This window comes from Anolis sagrei, chromosome 2 (genome assembly GCF_037176765.1).
Source record: "Anolis sagrei isolate rAnoSag1 chromosome 2, rAnoSag1.mat, whole genome shotgun sequence".
In the NCBI taxonomy this organism is placed as follows: Eukaryota; Metazoa; Chordata; class Lepidosauria; order Squamata; family Dactyloidae; genus Anolis; species Anolis sagrei.
In genome coordinates, this window is record NC_090022.1 from 5654859 (window position 1) to 5674299 (window position 19441).

A 19441-nucleotide genomic window follows, 5' to 3' on the forward strand; every position below is an offset into this window, starting at 1 on the left:
TCCAAGAAACAAGAGTTCTTTCTCTCACTCTGAACTTTCTTACAGATATATAAAACCTCCCTTGCCTTTCCAATATACCTCACAACTTCGAGGATGCCTGCCATAGATGTGGGCAAAATGTCAGGACAGAATGCTTCTGGAACATGGCAACTCAGCCCAGAAAACTTACGGGAACCCACTGATTCCAGCCATGAGAGCCTTCAACAACACATTGATCATATTCCTTTTGCATGTTGTGCCGTTGCGCCTGGGGGCTATTATTCTTAATGAAGGGGACATGGACGTGGCATCTCTCCCCAGGGGATTGCTTCTTGCCCTCCTATAGGAATCTGGAACTCTCAAAAACCCAAAACGCTGTAAATAACTCAAAATAAGTTTTATCGATCACAAAGAGTTATTTCTTTAAAGCAATGAGCTGGAAACTTCAGAGGGGTGAAGGAAAATATACGTTACAGTCTCAGTTAGTCCTGGGTCCAAGGTGTTTGAAGCTGAGAAGCCTTTCCAAGTTTCCTCTTTCCTCAATGGCTGTGAATGCTGGAGCAAACCACAACCCCAGTTCAGATGGCCTATGTTTGAAGACTCAGGATCTTCCTCTGGTGCCAAAAGAACCGGTTAGAAGGCGCTTGAGACTTCCAACATCATTCAGGTTGGTCTGAACATGAAGCACAAGTCTCAAGGGTAAAAACCCTCAGAACTGGTGCTGAGAGGTAATTTAAATCAGGGTCTTTTAGAGTCAAGTCTCTTACTCACATCCATCTGGTACAAACTCTGATGGCAGAATGAAAAGAAAGGAAGCACTCCCCTCCTGCAGGAAGAGGTGGAGCGAAACAGTACTGATTGACAGCTATAAGTAACCAATCCATACAACTATACATAAGCAGGGTAAAAGGGGCAGGATTAAGCATGTTGCAACAGTTTAAATCTTGCAACTAACAGTTCTATACATAGGTGGCGCCACTCGCGCCATCACACGTGTTAATGTTAATGCCACTGGAATATCCAATGCTGCTTGTAAACCACTATTTCTAAACCTTTCAAAACTTAATCTGTACATTACAATGCAGTTTGACATTTCAATTGTTTTTTCCTTCTTCTTGAACTCTCCCACTCCCAATTTCTCATGTTTGGCAGGTGCTTACCACTTGAGACCTTGTGTCTACTCCAGGTGTTCACTTTGCTTTCTACTGTGAGACAATAGGGATGCAATAAGTGAAAGTGGGCCAATAGTGAAAAAGGCAGACTTTGTAAGCAATTCGATCTGCAGATTGAAAGGCTACAACCCCAGAGAGGACACGTGGCAGTCTTTTGAGCTTGAACTAAACTATCCGCCATTTGCAGGCTGACAAATAAATACTTCTTCATTAAGAGTCAACTCCTCCGTGTTGTCTCCCTGCCATCCTTTTAGGGGGGATTTCTCAATTTACATAGATTTCCCCTTCAGAATGGAGTTCCATATGACAAGACCAGTGTTATGTCACTTTATCATGTGGCCTTTGCTCCTGGAAGCGCAGAAACAGGGTTTTCCAGGTAAACAAAGAAGGGTCTTCAGAAAGTCCATTGAGGGGGCTGCGGTGGGGCAGTTGAGAGCTATTGTCTATCTTTTGTTATATCCTTAGCCCGAGGCTGAGAAGCATTCTTGAGTGATGGCTCTTGAGCCAAGAAGTAAAATAGAACATGTTTCATAGCTTCATAGAAATAAAAATGGAATCAAATTAAGTTTATGGTTAGGAGGATAGATGGGGAGAGAGAAGGGTCTGGGGGTGATGGGGCTAAGCCACTATCTTATCCTGGCTTGTTGCCCTTGGGAACCTATAAATTCCTAACTATAAATCACTTTTTATTAGGGGTTGGGGTAGTCGTGTTTGATAACATAACCATGAAAAGACTATGATGAGACAATTCAAAATGAATATTACAACTTATTGCACAATTAACTCATTTGTCCCATCAGAGCTCCGCCTAGTAAATGGCCCCGATCGCTGTTCCGGGAATCTTGAGGTGTTACACAAGCAGCAGTGGGGGACTGTGTGTGACAGTGGCTGGGATGCCCGTGATGCTCAAGTTGTGTGCCGGGAACTGAATTGTGGAGATGCCTCAACAGCATTTGGGGGAGTTCGCTATGGCCAAGGGTCTGGTCTGATTTGGCTGGAGAATGTGAACTGTACGGGAGGAGAAACATCTCTGGCTGCCTGTCCCAAAAGCCCTTGGGGAAAGCACAGCTGCAACCACAGCCAGGATGTGAGTGTAAAGTGCTCAGGTGAGTTTCTAGAATAGCAGGTAACTAGAACAGGTAGAACCAAAGCAAAATTCTGAGCATCAGGCTTTATAGTTAGAAGGCTGGACACTTTCTTACAAAGAAAGGAAATTGTTGATGCACAGTATCCCCGAATGAATGAAATGTATTAAGATCAACAGATTAGACAATCCATACATCTTAATATCTCTAGTCCTTTTTATTTCCCAATTCAGAGACTAGAAACGGAGGAGACTGAATTTCTAGAGTTTAACTAAGCGTTGATCCTTACTTTCAAGACAAGACAAGACATACAATAAAAGTGCCATGTTTGATTGTCTTTGGATCATGGGTTTTATAGTATCGAATTGACACAAACATGAACATGTGCGCCCAAAAAATCAAGTAGCAATCAGGATTAGGCAAGGGAAGACCTTCCCCATTATCCGCCCTGAAAACCTGTTGTCTCGGTCTGTCTTTTCACTCTATTCTCGTCCTCATTGATGATGTAGACTGATGTGTTTCAGGTTGCATGCCTTTTGTGTTCAGCCACCAAGACCTCACAGTCAGTGTGTTCTCTCTTAAGTCTTTGTGTGAGAGAGCTGAATACAGAATGTAGTTTTGAGTCTTTCCTTTTGGTTTAAGTTTAGATGGAAATAGAGATTAAATCAAGTTTCTATTTTGACAGTCTAGACCAGGGGTCCTCAAACTATGGCCCGGGGGCTGGATCCGGCCCCCTGGGGGCATTTATCCGACCCTTGAAGGGGCGGCTGAACCAATAGCAGCCTGGCTGCTGCTGTTCTCCTGCTCGAGGGCTGGGAAGGAAGAGGGAGGTGGAGGTGTGGATGCTGTGTGTGCTGGATCTGAATGGAGGGAGCGAGAAGGCAGCCAAGCAGATCGGGGCCTTCCTGTGATTGGTTGGGGGGGGGGGGGGAGCACCAAAATACTGTTTGCTTACCTTTGAAAATTACCTAGGGCCGCCTCTACTCATCCAGAAACTTTGTGTGGCTGCCACAAACTATCAGCCAAACTCCCATGACAAGAGGTCATGGGAGTTTGGCCAATAGGCTAATCAGTAAACATATTCATGGATTCCTGCTGCTATAGTAAACCTGTTACCCATGCCACGACATGCTTGAAGTCAAAATTTCATTTATTTGTAATTACAAATAAATGTTTTACAATATATAAAACAAATGTTTCACAATATTCCCGTATAAACTATAGTTCGGCCCTCCAACAGTCTGAGGGACAGTGAACTGGCCCCCTGTTCAAAGAGCTTGGGGACCCCTGGTCTAGACCCCATTTTTTCCTCTCTATAAAATGTAGTTTTTTATGTTGCAATAAACTGTTTTTCACACTTCAAGGTAAGCTCTGCTGCTCATTGGTTTTAAGCTCAGGATTTCTCCAGTCACACTGTTTCCTCCTGCTGTGCGTGAGTAAGCTATCCTGCTGTGCTGTGCTTTATCTTTCAAATGCTTCCTATTGGGAGGGGGGTGCTTTCCATTACATTAATATCTCAAAGTAAAGGAACAAGAAGATCTGGGGTGGCTCTATGTTCTTAAAATGACCACTCAAACGCTTGGGGCAGCCTCAGTGTGAAAAGCCTTCTCCTACGGAGAGTGAATGAAGTTGGAAAATAACAAGCTTTCTTTTCCATCATTTCAGGTCAGATCAGATTGGTCAACGGTTCAAATCCATGTTCTGGGAGACTGGAAATGTTCGGGGAGCAGCAGTGGAATACCATTTGTGATGATGATTACTGGAATCTGGGGACGGCTGAATTTTTTTGTAGGACATTAAACTGTGGACCAGCCTTATCAACCCCGAGAGGATTCCACTTTGGAAGAAAATATAATCCAGTCAAATTAGCCTATTATTCTTGCATCATGAAAGGGGATTCTATTATACTCTGTGATGTAAGGGATTGGGGACCCTGTGAATCTGGAGAAGCTGCTGGTGTGATTTGCTCAGGTAATGAGTCAGGGGGCCCTGTGACCAGGAAAGTTCACACACACTTACTACTGTAGCAACATAGTGTTCTGTGGATTTTAAACTTTTCCTTTTATAATTTCCCTTTATTGAGGAATGATTTCAGGCACTGCACAGGAAAGTTGCAAACTAACTAAAGGGCTTTCATCCACGTGACTTCTCTGGGCTCCGTTTGGCCTCAGAATTCTTTTTAGAAATAGTGAAAAGAGAGAGGGCTGGGGTGAAGTGTCCACAAAGAAACAGGAAGGGTGAGATTGGATTGTAAGAATGTAAGAGGTGTGTGTGTGTGCGTGCGTGTGCGTGTGCGTGCGTAAGATAAGGTATAGGGGCTTGGTATGACCTGAAAGAGCAAAAGAAAGGAAAAGCAGTGGAGCAGGTGGACCTTGTACATTTGGAGTGTCAGGCAAAAGATAGTTTGGATGCGATCTTCGTGAGGAATGATCTGGAAATGGTTAGGAAAAACTCCCCAAAAGAGCAGAGCATTCAAAAACATAAACAAGATACCAAACTGAGGAGTCAGCTCACATCAAGCAAAAGGGAAAGTGTTGTGGCTGCAAAAGAAGGTTGAGCTTAGGAGGCAAAGACAATAAGAATAAAGCTTTATTTATATTCCGCCCTATCTCCCCGAGGGGACTGAAGATGCAGAGTTCAATCTTTAAAGTTTCAAAAAGGTTTATTTAAAAATATAAGAACTACATTTCTTGATAGAAAAGAATTGGGTCTGAGCTTCTCTTAAACTCCATCTCTTCAGAGACTTAAACAAGAGGAAGACCTCCAAACATTACATCTCTTCAAACACACAAAGCAGAGAGAGGTCCGCTTGCAAAGGTAGAAAATACAGAGGTTTTAAACAAAGGCATGCAACCTGAAAAGTATTTGTTTTACTAATCAGGATGAGAGCACAAAGAGAGAGAAAAAGAGAGAGCAAATAGAATGTCCAAGTGACATTCAGGAGTCATGGCGGGGGGGGGGGGGGCATTCCCTCAGCCTCTTCTAAAGCTAACTGTTCCTTATTGAGGACTGTAGACTTTGACAGTGTGGAGTTGAATTCCAATAGAAATGTAGGCATCTAGATATGTTTACGTTGGATGACAGATGACTAAGGGATAGGGTTAGGGTTAGAGAAAAAGCAGGGTCACACTCCCCCTGTCCAGTTCCTTGCGGTGGTCATCCACCAAGGTACTGTGCCCAGACATGAAGCCAGACTGCAAACAATTCGGAAAATCATTGTCATTGAGGAATCCCTGATGCTGCAAGGCAACCACCCACTCCAGAACCTTGCCCAGAAAAGGAAGGTTGGAAATTGGTCTGCAGTTGTTACATATAGTCGGGTCCAGGGAAGTCTTCTTTAATAGAGGTCTTACCACTGCCTGCTTGAGGCAGGATGGGAATTTCCCCTGGACCAGTGAAGCATTTATTATTGCAACAAACCTTTCCAACAACCTGACTGACATTCCCATCTGACTGCCATATTTAGAAGTAACTGGAGTTTCCGAACTTGGCACAGAGGGAGCCCAGTGTGCAATGCCTTGGAGAAGCCCAATCTTAAACTTGTCAGCCATAGCACTGCCATCTTAGGGTCTTTCAAGATGATAACTTGCTGCCTTTTAACACTCAAATACAGGGTTAGTCAAAATGCATAGGCCAATAAGCCATTCAATTGAATGGCTTATTGGCCTATGCATTTTGACTAACCCTGTATATTCCCTCAGAGAGTTCGACTGTAGCACTTTAAACAATGTATGCAAATAAATACGTATACTTATTTGAAATATTGTAGAAAAATGTTTTTTGAGTCTCAATCTGATACTAAGAATTTGGGCAGATTTTATTGGCACAAATGTCACATGTGGTAGAAAACAGCATTTTCTGTGCAGAAATTACTAAATTTATGCAGAAATACTCATTTGTGTATGGAAAAACAGCCTGGAGTTGAGACCTGATCACATGTCTCAGTAGATGTCTATGGACCAGAAGTCCCTCATTCTGATTTCCTCCTCATGAAGAAGTGAGAATTAACCTTTTTCTCCTGATTGCCAGGTGGAAATGCATAGGTGCCTTTTTGGGCAGAGGCAAGAGTGCATTGGTGAGGAAGAAGCCATGCACAGTTCCATAATTCAGTCTGTGCAAAATTCAAAAGTGGAAATAGGCCTCTCAGACCAGAAGTATTTCTCCTCTTCCTCTGTGACCCATGTTATCCCTATAGATGTGCTAAACTTTTTGGGAGAGACAATAACGAAGAAGGAGACATTCTGGCATTTGACTGGTGCTCTTTATTCCTTGTGTAGGGGCAGTCAGAGAAATATAATATTATTTTTACAATGCAATTCAGAATTAGAATTAAAATATAAAGATTTAACATATCTGATTTCTCCTGAAAGTTTCCACAGAACATTTTTATTGATTTCTCCCCTTGAGAAATACAAAAGCTGTGTTTAAACTGCTGAATCTAATTATATGGGTACATTTCAACATTATTTTATTTTCTCCCATCAGAGGCTCACCTGGTGAATGGCCCAAATCCCTGCTCTGGGCAGATAGAGCTCTTGCACAACCAAGAGTGGGGAACCGTGTGTGATACCAGCTGGGACATCCATGATGCTCAGGTTGTATGCAGAGAACTGGGCTGTGGCAATGCCCTCAAAGCATTCAGAGGAGCTCATCATGGCCAAGGATCTGGTCCCATCTGGCTGGAGGGACTGAACTGTACGGGGAAAGAGGCATCCCTGAGGGAGTGTCCCCGAAGCCCATGGGGAGAGCACCACTGCAACCACAGCCAGGATGCCAGCGTGGAGTGCACAGGTAGGTTTCTGGCAAAGGATTCAGGAGAAGAGGGCATGAAAAGAGACAACGGCAGAGGCAGAGTGCCAAGGGGTTTTGCAGCACTTTGGAAATTTACTGCAAGAAAGAAGTAGGTGTCAGAAGCTTGTGTAAACTAAGGTCCACTTCCTCAGATACCTGAAGTTAAGTGTCTAGAAACAGATCTTGGTAGCTATGGATAAGCACTGGCCACATTTCCATACCCACATGCCTCCAGTCTCCACCCTAAGCAAAAAACCAAATCCTTCATTCATAAACATGCTTTTCACATATGTTCAATTCCAGAAGGCAGGAACCCCAAACTAATAGACTATATGTACTCCCAAGACTTGGGACTAATCTATGACAGAATTGCAGAACTGCATTGATGGTCACGTATAGCTTCCAACTGGGACCACTTTGATAATTAATTCTTCTAAACCATTCGGGACAATAATACTATTTTCTCAAGAGCTCTTAGTGGCAGAGATTTACACACCTTCAATCAATCCCAATCTGAAATGTTTTCTTAACTACTGAGAGGACACACAACATAGATAGGGAGATGGGACCTTGCCAACCTAGATGCCAAATCTGCCCACTCAGGAAATGACATCATAGGACCTGATCACATCACCCACAATTCTGGAAGTGCTCTCACTTATTGAATCATAGAGTCGGAAGAGACCTTGTGGGCCATCCAGTACAAGCCCTTTCTGCCAAGAAGCAGGAAAATCACATTCAAAGCACCCCTGAGAGATGGCCATGCAGCCTCTGCTTAAAAGCCTCCAAAGAAGGAGCTTCCACCACTTGCCTTTTAATTCTACTGTAGAGTTCAGGGTTATTCTTAGTAATTTAGAGATCTTCTCCATCAGGTAGGAAAGCATAGTTCTTTCTATGTGCCATATCAGTAAAAGAGTCAGGCCTCCTGCAATACCTTCAAGGACACAAAACATGCGGCAACACCTGGCAAGAATACTTCAATACATGATTGTTTACAAACATTTAAAGACCAAGCCACTCAAAATGTTAATCTGTATAAATGATTCTTATCTTCAACCAGATATGAATAATGATAAACCTCCATATTTTTATATCCAGGTAGGTATCAGGAACAAAAAGTAAGTTTTTCTTCCTACAGCTTTCAGGCATTCGGCAACTTTCCTCTACAAAGAAAGGGAACTACACAGCCTTTCTACAAAAGCTTCACAACTTTCCCAGAAAACCATCTAATTTTCTGTAAACCATTGTGCTTCAGAAAATGCTCACTTCTAGCCTCCAAACATCTGCTAGTTTCCATGAGCTTTCCCAGTTGCCAGTTGACCATCCTCACCTGAAAACATCTTGTCTAAATTTTCTAATTTTTTTGTTTATTTAGAGATTTTTTACTCCGCTTTTCAACCACAAAGGCACTCATAGCAGCTTACCATCTACATAAGATAAATTAGATGTAATACATAAGATGCAGTCCTGCTTGTCTGCATTAGAGATGGGGAAAGGCAAGGGGAAGCCAGCTGAGGGAAGGAGGGAAAACCAGCTGAGAATGGATGATACATGATGCTTGAGAAGAACATCAGGGTGCCTTGGGAGGATGCTGATCTAGATATCACTTTTCTTCTTCTTCTTATTATTATTATTGGTGGCATTAATCCCTGTTACTACATTTACCCCTCAGCCTACCATATGCCACAGCTTGTGTTTGAGCCATGCACTGCTGCTGTAGGGCTTTAGCAGGGGACACTACCCACTTCTCCTGAATGTCCCTGTGTAACAAATAATTCTATACCTAAAAGGAAAATAAACTGGGAGAGGAAGAAATCATATTGGCTTTTCCCTTTTCAGGCTGGATCAGGTTGGCCAATGGTTCAAGCCGCTGTTCTGGGACAGTCGAGGTGCTCCACAAGCAGCAATGGAAAGCCATATCCATATGTGATAAAAACTGGGATAAGTATGATCACCATGTTGTCTGCAAGGAAATAGGCTGTAGCAAAATCTCATTGGACTCAAAAATATTTCCATTTTACAGAAGCAAGAGGCCATCTATAGATTCCTGCAAATGGACAGCAAATGACCTTACTGAATGTGACCTGACAGATTTTAAAGAGGAAAGCTGCAGTCATGAAAAAGCTGTTCCCTTTATGTGTCCAGGTAATTGTTGGTGAACTGGTTGGAGAGTCAGACTAGGCCAGGAGGGTTCAAGTATGTGCTTGGTGACCTTGTGGAAGGAAAATTCTTTCAGTCTTAAAGGAAAGAAATAGCAAACACCCTCTATTTATTTATTTATTTATTTATTTATTTATTTATTTTAGTACATTTCTATACCGCCCCCCTCAGCCTTCCGGCAACTCGAGGCGATTTACAAGGCAAGAATTCAATGCCACCAAGGATACAATTGCAATATACAATATAAAAAACATCAGCATACTTCATAATTAAAACAATGTCCAGTTCCACCATATAGTTATTCCATTATTATATCAGTTCCTCCGTATTTTCAAATGCCCGCTCAAATAGCCCTGTCTTAAGATTCTTCTGGAATGATAGGAGTGAGGAAGCTGATCTAATCTCCCTAGGAAGGGCATTCCATAGCCGAGGGGCCACCACTGAGAAGGCCCTGTCTCTCGTTCCCGCCAGCCGTATTTGTAATGGTGACGGGACCGAGAGCAGGACCTCTCCAGATGATCTTAAAGTCCTCTAAACAAATGTCACATAGAAAACACTTGGTTTGTACTTGTGCTTTCCAGTCGCCTCTCAATTTATGGACACCTCATGAATGTCATAAGTCTTTCTAAGACAAAGAGGACAAATTGCCTATTTTTTTCCAGTGAAATATATCTGACAATTGTCGCTAATCTCCCATTCAAGTACCAACCAGGATGGACACTGCTGAGCTACAAAAGAATTAAATGGTATCTGGTGGCTTTAGGCTATTTAGGTCTCATGTTTGGGCTGCCATAATAAACTTAAAGGTTCCCAATAAGTCATCATAGGGGAACGGAGGGGGGCAAAGCCATTCAGAGAAATAAAGATGGCAAGCACAAAGAGTCAACACTGAAGGACTTTTAGTCACTTGGTGACTTTTTCTGAAACACCAAACCTCCTTAAACAGGATTCAGCCAGATATTTTCAGAGGAGGAAAGATATCCAGAGGAGCAAAGAGAAGGTGTTTGAGTAAACATTTTGTTTTGCTTTTTGAATTAATAATATTACAATGGAAGCAGGAAAAGAGAATAACTATTTATTTAATTTTAGGCAAGACCTCCTACTTATTCTTCCCTTCTGAGGTGAAATCCCCACTCTTAAGACTTTCTTGAAAGGCAATGTTTACTGTAAACCGCCTATTGGACAATGCCACTGTTTACAATTGTAAGGGAAGTTTAGACCCCATGAGACCAAATAGAGTAGTTGCCCCCTCCCATTGATTTCTGTGGCCCAGTGGGGAGATTATGGTGGAAGGGAAGATCCCCTCTGCACATGCACACTGAGGAAAAGGCACATAAAAGGAGAAGGAAAGAAATGGAAAGTTATAAAAGGAACCTTTCCTTCCAAGCAAAAAATTGGCATGGAAAGGATATAGTTAGGAGTAGTCACAAAGTTGGAAAACAAACTGAATCATTGGGTTGTTGTGAATTTCCTTGGCTGTGTGGCCATGTTCCAGAAGCATTATCTTCTGATGTTTCACCTGCATTCTACAGCTGGCACCCTCAGAGGTTGTGAGGTCTGTCATAAACTAGGCAAGTGGGATTTATATGTCTATGGAATGTCCAGGGTTTGAGAAAGAACTCTTGTCTGTTTGAGGCAGGTGGGAATGTAGTAATTGGCCACCTTGATTATCATTTATTGGCCTTGCAGCTTCAAGGTCTGGCTGCTTACTGCCTGGGGGAATCCTTCATTGGAAGATGATTAGCTAGCCCTGATTGTTTCCTGTCTGGAATTCCCCTGGTTTTGAGTGTTGTTCTTTACTGTTCTTTACCGAATCATGTCAAGCCAGAGGCTTCAGGAAACAGAATTTCCCCAACCCAACAGTCCCTGGCTACTCATGGCTCCAGCCAGGGGCGGCTCAACCCATTACGCAAAGTAAGCATTTGCAGTATAGTTGATTTTGCCCAGATGCGCTCTTGAGGCGCTCTTAAGGGAAAATAGACCTTGACATATGTGAGTTGTAGTTACTGGGATGTATAGTTCACCTACAATCAAAGAGCATTCTGAACTCTACTAATGATGGAATTGAACCAAATATGGCACACAGAATTCCCACGATGAACAGAAAATATATATCAGTGATTGGTTGGGGGGGGGGGGGCAAAATACTGTTTGCTTGCCGTTGAAAATTACCTAGGGCCGCCTCTGGCTCCAGCACTTCCTGGGGGTCTGGGTTGTTTTTGGAAGTTGGGAGCCTGGGCCTTCTGTCTGCCCAGCCTAGGACCCCCTCCCCTCCCCGCATACCTTGTGCTCCTCTCTCAAAGCACATGGGCCCCTGAGGTTTATATAGTAAGTTCTCCCTAAAAGCACCTGGAAGCTTTGCCCAGCGGGTGATTTCCCTCTGGCTCTTCCCTGAGGCTGATTTTCCCATTAAATCCAACCATAAACTCAAGATTTTAACTCTGGATGGCCATCTGTCAGGGGTGCTTTGAATGCAATTTTCCTGCTTCTTAGCAGAATGGGGTTGGACTGGATGGCCCAGGAGGTCTCTTCGAACTCTATGGTTCTATGATTCTTTCTGCTTAGGTTTTGCTCATCTGTGTTTATCAGTTCATAGAATCATAGAATCCTTGCGAGCGTCCACTCCAACTCTGGCCAAGAAGCAGGAAGCAGTTCAGCTCTATCTAGCTGGAGTTTTTAATTATGATTATTATCTTATATTCCAAGCTGGATGTTATAATTAGAGAATCTTGTGTATGGAAATGGAAAGGAAGTTGAAGGAGAACAGAGATTCCTCTGTGATCCTCAATTCTAAAATCCAGTCCCACTCTAAGCTGTAACTCAGTTTTCCTCAGTTCACTGAAAGACAAAAGACACAACTCTACAAATGGGAGGGAGAGGTCTCCAAATGAATATGTGGACTATTGGCTATGAATGGGGAGTGTCCAACAGTTGAGTATTCCTGGGAGATAGGAGTTCTGCTGCAGGCCTTTGCGACACTCTTGCATTGATTTCACGATTGCCAGCTTATCTCTCACGAAGGGTGCTATAACCAGGAAAGTATGCAGAGAAATCATGGAATTGACCTTCAAATAAATGAAAGCATCTTTTGTTCTTCCAAAAGCAACAGAAACCAGATTGGTGAATGGCACAAACCGTTGCTCTGGCAGAGTTGAAGTGTTTTTCACTTTGAACTGGTGGTCAGTGTGTGATGGCGGATTGGACCTGCGTGCTGCTCAAGTCATGTGCAGAGAACTTGGCTGTGGAGCTGCCCTGTCAGCCCCAGGAGGATCTCTCTTTGGGACTGGAAATGGTATCAGAAACTTCCCTCATGAACCTAAATGTTTGGGAACAGAAGTTGCCTTCCTCAAATGTATATTTGATACAAGAAATCCATGTCGCTCAGATGAATCGGCTGGTGTTGTGTGCTCAGGTAACTGTTGAAAATTAAAGTAAGATTGATTATTCACTCTGGACTTTCACATTTTACAGTAGAAGAGTTTGAAATTCACTCATCTTTAAAAAACTGGATATTCAAAAAAGAAATCCCAGTGGAAATGTCTAGTGCTAGGAAAGACTACGCATGGTGCTTGCTTTGTGAACACTGTAAGGCAGCAAAGAGGGGACCCTCTCGACCTTATAGGCCTTTCTCCCACATCTCCATTTTTTCAATACAGCATATGCCCAATCTTTAAAAATGCTGTAATAGAGCTTTATAAGCCTTATAACAAAAAGGAGTTTATAGTTAAGAGAAAAAACAGTTTACACACTACTAATAACCAAGATCTGGAAATGGACCTTAGCCTTAGCTGTACATTATCTACCATGCAGAATCTCAACCAAGATTTTCTTATGTTTGTACTATTAATGTAATTTAAGATTAATCATTTATTCTGCAGTTTTGATCTAAAATCTGCATTTATTTGTTTACTGGTTTTCCTACTCTTATGGCTTCAAGTAAGTCATAGCATTGAGTAAGTAAATCTAGATACACATGCATAACATGCTTTCACAAATGTATTGAATGCATCCAAATAAATTAGGTAGAGGTGATTTACATGTCCATTTTCATTTTCTTAACATATTTATTGGGTAGTTCCCTGTGGGAGGTGTAAGCCTCTTCTCACCTGAAATCATCTGGGCGTCCCCTGGACAACGTCCTTACAGACAGCCAATTCTCTCACACCAGAAGCGACTTGCAGTCTCTCAAGTCACTCCTGACACAACAAAAAAAAACCTGAAATACAAGTGTAGACAGCCTAGAATCATATTTACACATAGGTGTTTTTAATTGCTCATGTTGTAATCACACTCAGTGGTGAGCAAGTTGTTAGAAAGAGAGAATAATTCTACTCATTCTCCTTTTAGGCCTGAGTTCTTGCTATGACTCATACCATGAAATAATGGCTTTTGATCATGCCCAGAGCAAAGGATATACCCATGATATGCATAGGACAAAACCTGGGACTTTTAGCTGCCACGCAGACATCCAATCCAGTGATTCCTTCTAGTACAGAGGATCCAGTAATAATAATCATACTAAATTCTATTTTACCAATTGGATCCAAAGTAGCAAGAACAATGGCAAGAATTCCTGCTAGTTACTCCCAACTGGAGTATATCTAGATTCTGTGTGTGTGTAGTTTAGTCAAGGCTAAGAACAGAATTTTTGTCCATAAATTAATCACCATTAATCTTTTACTATATTTTTTTAAAAGATCTCCGTTTAATGAATGGCACAAGTCCCTGCTCAGGGAGGGTTGAAATATTGCACGATGATGAATGGGGGACCATTTGTGATGCTGGCTGGGATTTACAAGATGCCCAAGTGGTCTGCAGGCAGCTGGGATGTGGCAATGCCTCCAAAGCATTGGGTGGAGCACACTATGGCCAAGGATCAGGCCCCATTTGGCTGGAGAGCATCAACTGTACAGGAGAAGAAGAATTCCTGAAGGAGTGCCAGAAGGGAGGCTGGGGAGAGCACAGTTGCAGCCACAGCCAGGATGCCAGCGTGGAGTGTTCAGGTACATGCCTTTCACAAGTTGTACTTACCAAAGACTGCATGGGGTTAATGTATCCTCAAAGTGATCATGGATAGGATGAGTATTTATCTTCCATTTCCATGTGAATGGAAATTGAATCCAAACAAGACAGAGGTCCTCCTGGTGAATCGAAAGACTGAACAGGGCATAGGGTTACAGCCTGTGCTGGATGGGGTTACACTCCCCCTGAAGGCACAGGTTCGCAGTTTGGGAGTGATCCTGGAGCCATCGCTGAACCTGGAACCTCAGGTTTCAGTGGTGGCCAGGGGAGCTTTTGCACAATTAAAACTTGTGCACCAGCTGCGCCTGTACCTTGGGAAGTCTGATTTGGCCATGGAGGTCCACACTCTGGTTACATCCTGTATAGGTTACTGCAACGTGCTCTATATGGGATTGCCTCTGAAAACTGCTTGGAAGCTCCAACTGGTCCAGTGAGCGGTAGCCAGGTTGCTTACTGGAGTTGCATTCAGGGAGCATACAACTCCACTACTGAGTACAATTCAAAGTGCTGGCCTTAGCCTATAAAGCCCTAAACAGTTCTGGCTCAGGCTCCCTGTTCAAATGTATCTTCCCCTATGAACCAGTTTAGAGACTAAGATCATCTGGGAGGCCCTGCTCTTGGTCCCACCCGCCTCACAAGTACGGCTGCTGGAGACGAGAGACAAGGCCTTCTCAGTGGTGGTCCCTCGGTTGTGGAACTCCCTCCCTAACAACATCAGATCATCCCCCTCCCTACTAGCCTTCAGGAATAAAGTCAAAACCTGGCTCTGGGAGCAGGCTTTCGAAAATTAGGGCAATGCAGTATTCCAAATATAGAATTATGTGCAATTTGACCTTGGAATGGCCTTAGACCTTGAAATTTGGGTGGTGTGTTTTTAACTTTGAATGCATTTTAATCACATCTAATATGTTGTAATTTTAAACTAATTTTAGGTGAATGTGTTGTTTTAAGCCACGGTGTATGTGCCATTGTAAGCCGCCTTGAGTCCCCCACTGTGGTAGAGAAAGGCGGGGTATAAATATGGCAAATAAATAAATAATTGGTCCAAAGTGTTGTTTTGAGAGGGCTGAAGTGTCTGTAACCAGACATGGTTAACCATGTATTTACTTACTTTCTTACTTTGTTTTATATTCCATCCTCTCCCCCTCACTGAGGGCTCACATCAGCCATGAAAGTTGGGATTTGAAAAATGCTCAAATTGTGTGCAAGGAATTTGATTGCAGAGAAGCATTGGCAGTCCCATGAGAAGCTCACTTTGGTGGAGAATGGATCCATCTGGCTCTTTGATAAAAGAGCATTGTCTTTGATTATGTAAACATATTGTGTTCCAAGATTTATTCAAGTCAGCAATCTCAACAGTTAATTATTATCATGGTTCTTATCAGCAACTTTTAATTACAGTTCAGCAGTGTAGTTGTTTTCCAAGACTCAATATTTTACTATTGGGCCTTCGGCCCAATTAGGCCCCAATCATACTTTTTTCATACCATTTCATACATATCAAATCCATTTAATTTCCACACACTATATTTTATAACAATATAGCCCACAGCACATGATATTCATTACCTGTCTTCTGTCTGAGTGTTAAACATGGCAGCACTGCTTAGTTTCCCAGATGGGATATGATGCCTTTAAGGCAGTGGTTCTCAACCTGTCACTCCCCAGATGTTTTGGCTTTCAACTTCCAGAAATCGTAACAGCTGGTAAACCTTGGGACCTACAGGTTGAGAAACACAGTTGTAGGGTATTGAGGCCTATGTGGTAATACATGGGACAAAGAAAATGGGGTAGGCACCACGTGCATTCTGTCCTTCATTCTTTGCAAATCTCTTTCTGAATTCATGTATAAAATTATACATCACATTCAGTCAAAATAATCAATGCCTGTTGGAGGTTGAAGCAAGACATTGTTCTATGGAGTGTAGATTAGAGAAAAGACCCAGAGGAGGCCCATACTCAAAATATGGTGGAAATCCCTTCCATATCCTCTAATACATAAACATTTATTGATGCTCCACCAGACACATTTGCTTCAAAAAGTGCTCTACGGCTGAAAATGTTTGAAAACCCTGAGTTCCCCTTTGGGGGTGAGAAGAGCGGGGTACAAGGATAATAAATAGATAGATAGATAGATAGATAGATAGATAGATAGATTTTAGCTCCAGGGCCAGCAATGGAACATTGGAGGATGCATGTGACTTAAGTGCTGAACAAGTAATGTCATGATAGTTTAGTTGAATTTAGAGCTAGGATCGTGGGTAAGAGGATCCATGCCTGGCAAGCGTTTAAGCTAAACTAAATGAACCAGGACAGAGTAACCTCTCACCAGGATGAAGACAAGCTACAGTTATATTTTGACATGAGTTCCATAAACTATATACACACATGGGGAGAGAAATAATATTAAAAATACAAGGAATATAGAAAGTTGAAATGAAAGGATATATTTTATTAAATTGTTGAAACAATATAGTCTTTGTGGGGAGTCGCTGCCACTGGTCCATTCTTGGCATCCTTATTCACTGCAATTGTGGTAGTTCAGGAAAGGATCAGAAAAAAACATAAAAATTATATTTTTATTCCGATGCCCTTAAAAAACTATAAATTGTTGGGGGTATTGTATAAAATAACAATAGGAATATACTTATGTATTAATGCCCTTCGACAATGAAATATTTTGACCAGAGTTTTCCAAACTGTGTATCCTGACACATTCATTTGCCAGCTGCAGTATGTAGGTGTGGACTATTGGAATTTGAGGGAAGGCAGGTGAAGTCAGTGACAACTAATGAGTATTACTAAGAGATAGAATAACCTGCACAACAAAGCCTTGTTTCTATATTGATTCCACAATAGCCAGCTAAATTCCTACACTTACTATGAATGGCCCCATGACTAGGAAGATATGATGGAGAAAACGAGGAAGTGAACTATAGATCAATAAAGCATTTTTCATTCTTCCAACATCAATAGAAACTAGATTGGTGAATGGTCCAGACCATTGCTCTGGGAGAGTCGAAGTGTTCCGCAATGGGACCTGGGGAACAGTGTGCGATGATGGATGGGACCTGAGAGATGCTCAAGTCGTGTGCAGAGAACTCGGCTGTGGAGAAGCTGTGTCAGCTCCTGAAGAAGCCCACTTTGGAAAAGGAAAAGATCCCATCTTGATAAATGAAGTCCAATGCAATGGGACAGAGGTTTCTCTGTACAACTGTTTTTACAAATTGCACACATTATACGAGTGTCGTCATGAAGAAGATGCCAGTGTTGTGTGCTCAGGTAACTGATGCAAACTAAAGAAATGTTGATAATTCAGGAAATTTCCACAGTTCCCTCAAAGTGTCCAAACCCGGGGAAGAAATTGTGGTGAAATGTGCAAGTGCTGTGGTGGTTTGCAAATTGTGCTTTCTTATAACAATCATAAGGCAGTAAAGAGGACAATGAGTTCCTACTTTATATTCCATTCTCCCAAATCCCTACTGATGTTTTAAGCATTTCTGATTTACTCATATTCACTTTCAATCCTGAGTATCTTTCGAAATGTTTTAGAATTATTTGTACTTCTCTTATTGCTTCTACTAGGTTTTCCATTATTAGTAAAATGTCATCCGCATAAAGATTTATCTTCAATTCTTTGTTCTTAATCTCATATCCCTTTATCTTGACATTGTTTTGGATTCTATCTACCAGAAGTTCCATTGCTACCACAAATAATAGCAGAAATAGAGGGCAACCTTGTTTTACTCCTCTTTCTATTTTATTCTGTTAAGCCTTCATTTACTCTAATTCTTGCTCTCATGTTACTATATAACTTATTATTTATTATCGAACTTATATGCCGCCACTCCCCTGGGGCTCGGAGCGGCTTACAAGAAAGCTAAAATCTAACACAATTTAAAACAATTTAAACAATTTAAAAACAGCAACATCAAAGATCAAAGGCCTGCCGGAACAAATATGTCTTACATGCCCTGCAGAAAGCTGGTAAGTCCCGCAAAGCACAGACTTCAGGTGGCAGAGTATTCCAGAGTGATGGTGTAAAGGCTCTGTGTCTGGTTGCTGCTAGATGCAAGGCCTTGACACTGGGAATTTCCAATAAATCTTGGTCCTCAGACCAGAGGGATCTCTGGGGTTGATAGCGGGTGAGGCGGTCCCTCAGGTACATCGGCCCCAGACAATGCAAGGCCTTAAAGGTAAGTACCATCACTTTGAAAGTGATCCGGTGCTCAATTGGTAACCAATGCAGCTGCAGTAAGATTGGTGTTATGCGGCATCTCATCGGAATTCCCGCAAGAAGCTGAGCAGCTGCATTTTGTACCATCTTGAGCTTCCAGATCACCGACAGAGGAAGGCCAATGTAGAGGGCGTTACAGTAGTCCAGTCTTGAGATGACCGTGGCCTGGATCACCGTAACTAGGTCGTCCCTGGACAGGTAGGGGGCCAGCCGTCTAGCCTGCCGCAGATGAAAAAAGGTGGTTCTGCTAACAGCGGAGACCTGAGCTTCCATCATCAGCAGAGGGTCCAAAAGGACTCCCAGACTCTTGACCAATGATGATGGGCGTAGTGCCTCACCAGGGGAGGCAGATGGATATCCCCACTGCCCAGTCGACCCAGCCATAGGATCTCCGTCTTTGCTGGATTCACCCTCAACCTGCTGGCATGCAGCCATCCAGTAACGGCCTCGGGGCACTGATGGAAATAGTCAGGTACAGAGTCCGGTCGGCCTTCCATCTTCAGCACAAGCTGAGTGTCATCAGCATACTGGTAACACTCAAGCCCAATACCTCAAACCAGCTGAGCAAGTGGTCGCATATAGATGTTAAACAACAGAGGGGAGAGAATGGCCCCCTGAGGAACCCCACAGAGTAGGGGGGACCTCTCAGAGACCAGGCCTCCCCTCTCCACTCGCTGTCCACAGTTGTGAAGAAAGGAGGACAGCCAATTTAAAGCTGTCCCCCTGACTCCAACAGCAGCAAGGTCAAAAGATTGTGGTCGACTGTGTCAAATGCTGCTGTGAGATCCAATAACACAAGCAGCGCCGACCCGCCCTGGTCAAGCTGGCATCGAAGGTGATCCGTGATGGAGACCAGCTCAGTCTCCCATGCCCCGCACAGAAGCCGGACTGGAAGGGATCTAGTCCGGCTGTGTCGTCTAAGAACTGCTGCAACTGCTCCGCTACTGCCCTCTCAATCACCTTGCCCAGGAACGAGAGATTCGAAACTGGGCGGT

The 19441-nt window shown here is 42.8% G+C and overlaps 1 protein-coding gene across 1 annotated transcript in view; it reads left to right on the plus strand.

Annotated features, from left to right (window-relative positions):
- The window catches only part of LOC137095986 (scavenger receptor cysteine-rich type 1 protein M130-like), a 34007-nt gene that overhangs the window by 2588 nt on the left and 11978 nt on the right, over positions 1-19441 (plus strand). Inside the window, exons 3-10 of the mRNA XM_067463258.1 lie at positions 1952-2257; positions 3902-4207; positions 6722-7027; positions 8867-8972; positions 9051-9172; positions 12291-12599; positions 13885-14190; positions 17186-17491. Coding sequence (XP_067319359.1) covers positions 1952-2257; positions 3902-4207; positions 6722-7027; positions 8867-8972; positions 9051-9172; positions 12291-12599; positions 13885-14190; positions 17186-17491 — 2067 coding nt within the window. The remainder of the gene's footprint in view (positions 1-1951; positions 2258-3901; positions 4208-6721; positions 7028-8866; positions 8973-9050; positions 9173-12290; positions 12600-13884; positions 14191-17185; positions 17492-19441) is intronic.